We start from the raw sequence: 8203 nt of genomic DNA, 5'->3' as shown, positions 1-8203 counted from the left end.
TGGTTTTATTGAGTTTGAAGCGGGAAAAGTCCATATCATTGCTTAAAATGTTTCAATTGCGAATTTTATAAAGTCATAATAAATACGGGAGGCCTTTCAAAATTCAAAATTCGCGTTTTCCTGACAGTGGATAATGGAAAAGACTTAAATGTTCCTTCAATACTCTAGAACCTTTTACGCATGATTTTGGCAAATGTCTACACCATAGGGAATAAGCTATTCGTAGGTCTCAAGTAAGACCTAAACCCGGGGCCGATTTACTTTTTTAATGTGATGTCCACAGCAGCCAAAAATACTATCCGTTCAAATTCATGTACAGTAGAACCTTGATAACGAATTGTCTCAGGGGATGATAAAATAAGACTTGTTATTGAGGTTGAGTTCCTATAGAGGTTTTAAAAAGCATGTAATTGGGCGTAATATAAAATCAAGGGTATTTGAAAATGCTACTTGTTATCAAGGGTCAAATCAAGGCTGGGTGTAATCAAGGCTCCAGTGCATGGATATCTATGCTCGAGTAAAAATACCAAGACTTTGGTAATATTTGGCAGAAACATGCAAACCAACCTAGGTTTATGTTTTGAACAAGTTGCTAACCAGCATGATCGGACCATGGGGTAAAAATGGGGGTTATTTCCATTTCTGACCCAAAAAAAGTTTTGAAATTTCAATTTATTCCATTTTTTGACCCAAAAAAGTAATTTAGTATATTAAAGAGTTTGATGGTTACGGATAAACAGATGTAAATTAAAACTTCCCAGGTTATTCTTATGGGAAATAAATAATTGGTTGTATTTTGCTTGTAATTGTGGAAATTGTGTAATCAAATTTGTCTAATTCATTTATTGCATACTATACTATTGATAAATACTCATTTAGTTATTGAACTCAATTGTATTTAAAGAAGGATTGAATCCGAAAATTTTAAGGAAACATTGGAAGAAAAGCCAACCAGGCAATTGAAAATTAACTTATTATGTTTGCTGTGGTGGGGGTACCGGTACTATACTAATCACAATACTATATACAATTACAATACTACACTATAACATTTTCTACTGTATGTTGTTGAAATTGTTTTAATATCATCTTTAATCTGGGTTTAGCCTTTTGCTATTTTTATACTTATGTAACCATGCATTACTTCATTTCAGACTTGTACTGCTACACTGTATCGAGTGATTTTAAAGCCTCGATCAAAACAGGTTCCCCTATTTGTCACAACCAGTTAGTCCCCGACCTGCCTCAATGAGGAAAACCCTGCTTTATAAAAGTTGGTAGCCTTGGTATTGTAACAGGCATTGCAACTGCCAATTAGGAACGTTAATTGATTTGGGTTTGTAGGATATAATATTATTTTAATTTTAAAATAACTCTAATGATGAACCAAATCTCCCTAGCCACTTGGTCTGTGAGTGGCTGATAAGTGTAATGACGGGAGACTATTGAGACTATAATTACATATACATAGGCTACATACTGTAGTGAATATATATCTTACTAGTGTGGATTGTTTCAATACCTATCCATTGTAGACCTACATTAATTTAAATTTTACCCTATCTACGAAAGTTTGAATCTGTATAATCATTTATTCACTATCGAGCATAATTCTAACCACTCCAGTTAAACCACCCAGAGACAGTACTCACAGTCTTGATCTAGAAGTGTCAGTAAAATTTTACTTTTTTTTGCTTAGTTTGTTCATTTGTAGGAATTAATATTCTAAGATATACTTCAGCTTGTGTTGGAGAAATGTTTAAAAATTTGTTATATATGCATTTGTCTTATAGGGTTCAACAAACAGTTACATAATAGACATGTTGTGGCATGTGTTACATAACAGTTTTTCTTCCTTTTAAGATCTCTTTCCCCCAGCACAGAGGGATTATAGCAGGAGGCAATTCGGGGGATTATTAGTCTTAAAACTCTCGATTATATGTCTTGTAATTTATATTTTCTTCGACAAAGTGTATTTCGACTAAATCAGTTTCCTCCTAAACAACTCGACTATTGACACAGACTGAAAAATGACAATTAACACTAGAAGATGTATTTCCATTTAGATTGACTGGGGCTGCTTAGAGAAGCGCAGACTCAGCACCTTGAAGCGTCAAGTGCTGATTCTTCAATCGCTAGCACGTGTCAACAATCTGTGTAACCAACAATGACGTAAGGATATCATCGTATACACCATTTGACAGAATCGTGGACTCAGCACCTGGTAGCGTCAAGTGCTGATACTTCAATCGCTAGCACGTGTCAACAATGACGTGAGGATATCATAGTATAGACCATTTAACTATAATGTCAATAACTCAAAACATTAACGAGTTTTCCACAAAATTGTGAGAAAAATAAATTGCACGGAACGATGGTAATCGCAGTATCAATCGCAAATAACAGGTAAATACTGAGAGCTTCGTAGCCTCAGTGGCCACAGTCCATCTCTGAGGCAAATGTTGAAGTGTCCTTTCAGCAGTTTTGCCCGTCGAGTATTGTATTGTTCCGACAGTCTTTGAACACGCGAACTGTACATAAATCAACGGAATATATAAAAAAAAAAATCTACTATGACTCAGCAATTTTTCATCCAAAACAGAACTGTACGTTATATGAGCAGTGTTGTGATTTTCACTTATGTAACATCACGTATGAGAAGTTTCTCACGTGTGACCTCAGCACGGGTCTATATGACTACTCGATGTCCTCTGCGCCCATCACATGATGGCTACCCTACAGCTCTCTGCAGCAGGCCTACTGTTCCTCACATTCACTCTCCCTTGTTCGTCTCTAGTGAGGGACAACCAATATTTCCAGGACCTCTGTTTTCGTCTGACGGGACACAGTGTATGTTGGCCTTCTGAGGAGTTGAGGAACAACTACACGATCCAAGGGAACTACAATCCGGCTAACATAATTGTTACCAGGTGAGGACTCTTATTATTTATATATGCAATTCATTGTAAATCTAACGATGGATTGAGGTAAAGACTATGTCACTTTGGCATAGTTGTAAATTTAGCAACCCATGTTTTAATCGTATTGTATTATTTATATACTATTTACGCCACCTTATTTTAATTTCTTGGAGTTAAAAAATGTAACAACTACATTACTCTAGACAAAAAACTATTTATAAAAATTACAATAAAACAAACATTTTTTTCCTGAAATGTGACTGCGGAACCAGCGACGATGTATATCACGCTAAACAAGAAAGGCTTTGAGGTAGAATATCTTGTCCTAAGAGTGAAAGGTCAAAGCACCCCGTCACATTTGTTTGTATTCTTAAAAATCAATTTCACACATCGGCCTTAATAGCATAACAAATCACCAAGATCATTGAAAACTTAGCGTTTTTTATTAACTATACGAGTCGGTACTTATCAATTGACGCTCTCAAGTAATATATGTAAAACAATAATTACAAGGAGTTAACACTAATAAAAATAAAAACCCACTATAGAACTATGAATGATCAAATAACGTATTTTATTCATATTTAATGCATGTTTTACAATAAAAACTAATCATACTTTAATGTTAGAATAAAAAAGTGTGATATTAAATTATATTATTTACACATATTGCTCATTACACATAGAGGACTTTTAAGTATGTGTGATAAACAATAGGTGTGCTGCTTATCGGATATCACACTTTTATATTTGATCATTAAAGTACAATTAGTTAATATCTAGTAAAACATGTAGTAAATATTAATAAAAAAACGTTACTTGATAATAATTAATAGTGCTATATTTTTTCAATTAGATATACTGAATAGAATTCAAAAGAATTAGAATACATCCACTTTTAATTTGATAGGGTTTTACAATTTTAACAATACTTAAACAAACTCGCCCCATCTTCCACTGGAGAAATGTAAGATCAATAGAAGACATGCACCAGCAGTCGCCCTGCGAGGACAGAAGTTTTCATTTTCGTGTTCAAACATTTATCACAGTAAAGTAAATCCTCCTCTCTACGTTACGAGTCCCATTTACCTTCAAAATATCGGTCATTGATCACGAAATTATATAAATTGATGACTTATGCACTTGTATCTCAATGATTTGTAGGTACGTTTCTACGTATTGTTGTAAGACTATTCCTTTCAATAGTCTTTATGTCATTTTACCGTACATATTTTTGTAAGAAAACGCGATAAAAATGTATTTTAAAAAGTGTTTAAACAAGTCATAGTCACCTTCAAGCACTTCAGCAAATCACCCATATAGGGAATGTTAATATCACGGCCGTAGGTCTCTTGATAAGACATATACCTGGGACAGATTTTCTTTTTTAATCTTGATTTACCCAAAGACCAAGAACATCATCCGTTTGAATTTATATATCCATATACATGTGTGTGTGTGTGTGTGTGTGTGTGTGTGTGTGTGTGTGTCAATTAGCACTTAACTCTAGTAAAAGTCACCCGATTTTAACGAAATTCGGCCCGCTGCGTTGGGGGTACTTACCCTTACGTAACAGGAACACTAGGAGAGAATGAAACAGTTTTTCGGATTAAGGGATACACCAGTCTTTTACTTGAACTTAAACAATTATTCAACATAAACTGAGACTCGCAGCTTAATATATATTAATAATTAAAACAACAATAAACCTAACTATTTTTTAGATTCCAATGGTGGCGGGACCAGGTATTTGTTTGCACTCCCTCTTTAAGACCTGGAGTGCCTTTTACCCTGGGACGCTTCGACCTCTTTCAAAGAGGTTTCCCCTGCATCCAGCCCTTTCCCTCTTGGGACTCCGATCTTCACAACGTTGTCGACCTCTATGTAGACGCTAGAGACATCCTGTGGGTCTTGGACATCGGTATAGTGACCACCCTAACTAATCCAGAAGTCAAATGCCATCCCAGAGTCTTGGCGTTCGATGTTCTTTCAAAAAAGGTAGACCGTATTTAGATTATATTATTATATTTTATTGAGACATTGAATACGTAGAGAGTTCATATTGATAGCACCATTTTGAAAATATCGGCAATTTTTGTTTACCAAATAAATATTTTTTTTACATAAAAATATTTTCATCACTTTTTAAAATTTGATTATTATGCTTGGATAGTACGTAAGACGAAAAGAAGTTCTTCGCCTGGACATAACTATTGCTCTCGATTATATATAGGTTTTATGACATTTTATTCCGTGCTCAATCTCAAATCCAAACCAACCGTTTGTGGGTTTATATAAATGTCCAATTCATATTCTCTGGCAGTTTGTAGTTAGCTCTATCTTAAATTGTCCATGGTACGTTAGAAAGTAATCTTTGTTGCAAATAAAGACTTTTGCGATTCTCGTGTGTTTTATGGACTCCAAGTGATCTCTGTGTTTAGGTTATCCACGTCATAGACTTGGCCACCCTATCATGCCAGGGGTCGCGACTACAACATCTAGTTGTCGACGTTTGCCCCCGTACATCAACACCTTGGGTGTTTGTTAGTGATGCCTCTACTCGAACTATCTTGGTGTACGATGTCGCCAGAGCCAAGGGTCGTCGAGTCGTTCTCCCTGATGTCGTCGAACCACATGGTCCAAGGGATGTTCTGTACCTCGCCCTTATCCGAAGGATGGATAAACCGTCCAGGGTTTACTTCAGTTACTTGTCCAGCGATAGGTAAGCTTAACAACGAGAGAAGTATTTTGCTGTATATAAGCAGGAAGTGTGAGCAGATTGTCAAACGATTGTAAACACTATACTAGAGAGAAAAAAATCAGAGATTTAGTCGGAGGACAGCATGTTGGTCTACTCCAAGAATGGTATTATCAAAAGAGAGCAGTTTCAGCTTCTGTATTTAGTTATCTAAGCAGATGCTGTTAGTATTTTAATTCCGTTTTGCTGTATTTTTTATCACCAACGTGGCAACTTGTATGGCAATGTTGAGATTTTAAAACTTATTTAATTAGTTACTTATTAACTTAGTACCTTAGTAACTTAGTAACTTATTTAGTTTAGTAGTATGTTAATTTTATCATTCACATTGCCATTTATATGAATTATCCTCTTTATGTGTGTCCATTCATATATCGAAACTCTCTCTGTATGTGAAAAATAAAATATAATAATAAAAACAAAACCAAAAAGAAAATACTAACGAGTGTATTCACTAACGGATTTAATAATTATTATTCAACGTTCATTTTATTCTAACGGTAAGTTAAAACTGGTAAACTATGTTTTGATTCATTCCAAATAGATGGTAAATTATTGTTTGGTGGGTAGAAGCCTCACTTTTGCAAGATTAAGGTGATACACCTGTCTATTTCCAGGATGTTCTCGATGTCAACGAAGGACCTGAGGTATCCTGAAAGACAAGGATCGGTACAGGACGAAGGACGTAAACCTCACCCAATGGTGACTCTAGGAACAGCCGATACAAACCTCTTCCTAAGGTAGACGTGCAATGGTTTCTTGTTTAATAGTAAATATTTATTTTTGGTCTTAAAAGCCACAAAAATGTACCGGTTCTTAACACCAAAAAGTTAGTTTAAGATTCAAACAAATCACTTTAACTTTTTATCATTATCTAGTTAATTAACATATACTATTGTTGTCAAAAAAATCAAGAAGTATATATTCATATATACTACATAGATAAACTTTGTGAATTGAGCCATTAATTCACGATCCACAAATGGAAACCCTACTATTCGTATGTGGAGGGAGTCCTGATTTCAAATGAAATGGATACTTGCAGGTACAGAGGAAGGGCCGAGGTTTTAATGTGGCCTGTAGACACTACCTTAAGAGAGGCAAATCTTATCCCAATACAAGAAACTCAGGATGGCCGATTGGCTACTCAGGTAACTGTGGAGATTAACTGCTAGCTATTGTTGTAGTGCTTGTATACATTGATAAGGATTAGTATATACTATTGAATACAAATCATTTGATCATGTAAAAGTAATCGTAGTATGTAAGGTACAACATCCACAAATATTTCACGTTGAGGGTGGTTGATGAGTATATTTTTAATGTATCCGTGGAATTTAAAGGATTACAATCAGCCAAGTTATTGTTACATTTAAACTCTATGCTTGCACAAGTCATAGCTGGTTGTAGGTTTGAAATAACTATCAAAATATATGCTACGAGTGAATCACTAATAAACTCATCATATTATTTGTTGTTACAATCAACTTATCTGAGTTCAGGTAGAAAAAAAATATATAGATATATATATATTTTCCGTTAACGCGATAACTCGAGCAAAAACGATCCGATTTGGAAGAAATTTGGTACAAACGTGTAAACCTACGTTTATTCAAACGAGTTCACGAACCAGCATGATCGGACCATGGGAAAGGGGGTTTAGGTGGTAAAAATGGGTTTTTCCCATTTTTGACTCAAAATACATAAAATTTTGCAATTTCTTTCCAAACTATTTTGTAGAGCTTAAAAAACAAATGATTTAGTGTATTGAAGCGTTATAATGCACCTAATGGTTACGGAGAAAATTCCAAAACATTTTATATTTAAAATTCCCATGTTATTCTTATGGAAAATAAGTAAACTGTTGTAGTTAGCTTGTATATTAACATATTTTGCCCAAATTTGAAAAATGTTTTTATTTCTTACTAACTATTAACATTTTACATAAAACAACACTTTTACCCTCCCTGTTGCAGCAAACCTAAGTTTGTGTTAAACTGATTCTATTTAAATAAGGAATGTGATATTTTTAAGGAGACATTTTAGTGTGAATCCAATCAGGCAAATGGAAATTCGCTTAGTCTGCAGGTTTGCTGCGGCGGGGGTATTTTGGTTTAGAGTAACCACCCTTCTCATTCCAGGTGACCATAGGGTACGGAGGACTTCTGTGGATACTGGAGAGTAACTTTCAGGATTACATAAGGAACGCGACTGGTAGTTTGGGGGCAAGTGTACTCCTTCACCCACTTACAAGGCCCTGACTGTTGTTATTGATATTGTTCCATTTGTATTTGTAATGTAAATAGTCTTTTTTAAATTGTTATAAAATATTTAAATTATGTGTTTATCTTACTAACTACCTTATGAAATATTTATAATCATAATAATATAATAAACTGATGGTTAAAAAATATTAGTTTGAAGAGAAAAATTAAGATACTATGCAGTTACAAAAAAGTTAAATGAAATGAAAATACAAATTTGATCAATTGGAAACGATCTAAATATCTGCCTCGCTGTCAAA

At 34.5% G+C, this 8203-nt stretch overlaps 1 protein-coding gene across 1 annotated transcript; it reads left to right on the top strand.

Annotated features, from left to right (window-relative positions):
- The first annotated feature begins 2727 nt into the window (after positions 1–2727).
- Positions 2728–7955, top strand: LOC128998101 (uncharacterized). The gene is made up of 6 exons (XM_054424096.1): positions 2728–2930; positions 4646–4919; positions 5363–5643; positions 6297–6419; positions 6725–6830; positions 7821–7955. The coding sequence occupies exons 1-6, from the start codon at positions 2728–2730 to the stop codon at positions 7938–7940; spliced, it is 1107 nt and encodes a 368-aa protein (XP_054280071.1). The 3' UTR covers positions 7941–7955.
- Positions 7956–8203: the final 248 nt, after the last annotated feature.

This window comes from Macrosteles quadrilineatus, unplaced genomic scaffold, assembly GCF_028750875.1.
Source record: "Macrosteles quadrilineatus isolate MER2022 unplaced genomic scaffold, UCM_ALF_1.0 Scaffold_7__1_contigs__length_78375512, whole genome shotgun sequence".
Lineage (NCBI taxonomy): Eukaryota > Metazoa > Arthropoda > Insecta > Hemiptera > Cicadellidae > Macrosteles > Macrosteles quadrilineatus.
This window is presented reverse-complemented; position numbering and strand designations above follow the sequence as displayed.

Bases quoted from the DNA above. Each gene is read 5' to 3' on its own strand.
- LOC128998101 (XM_054424096.1), top strand. From the start codon at position 2,728: ATGGCTACCCTACAGCTCTCTGCAGCAGGCCTACTGTTCCTCACATTC. The intron at 4,920-5,362 runs GTAGACCGTATT...CTCTGTGTTTAG, and splicing joins TCGATGTTCTTTCAAAAAAG to GTTATCCACGTCATAGACTT. The intron at 6,831-7,820 runs GTAACTGTGGAG...TTCTCATTCCAG, and splicing joins ATGGCCGATTGGCTACTCAG to GTGACCATAGGGTACGGAGG.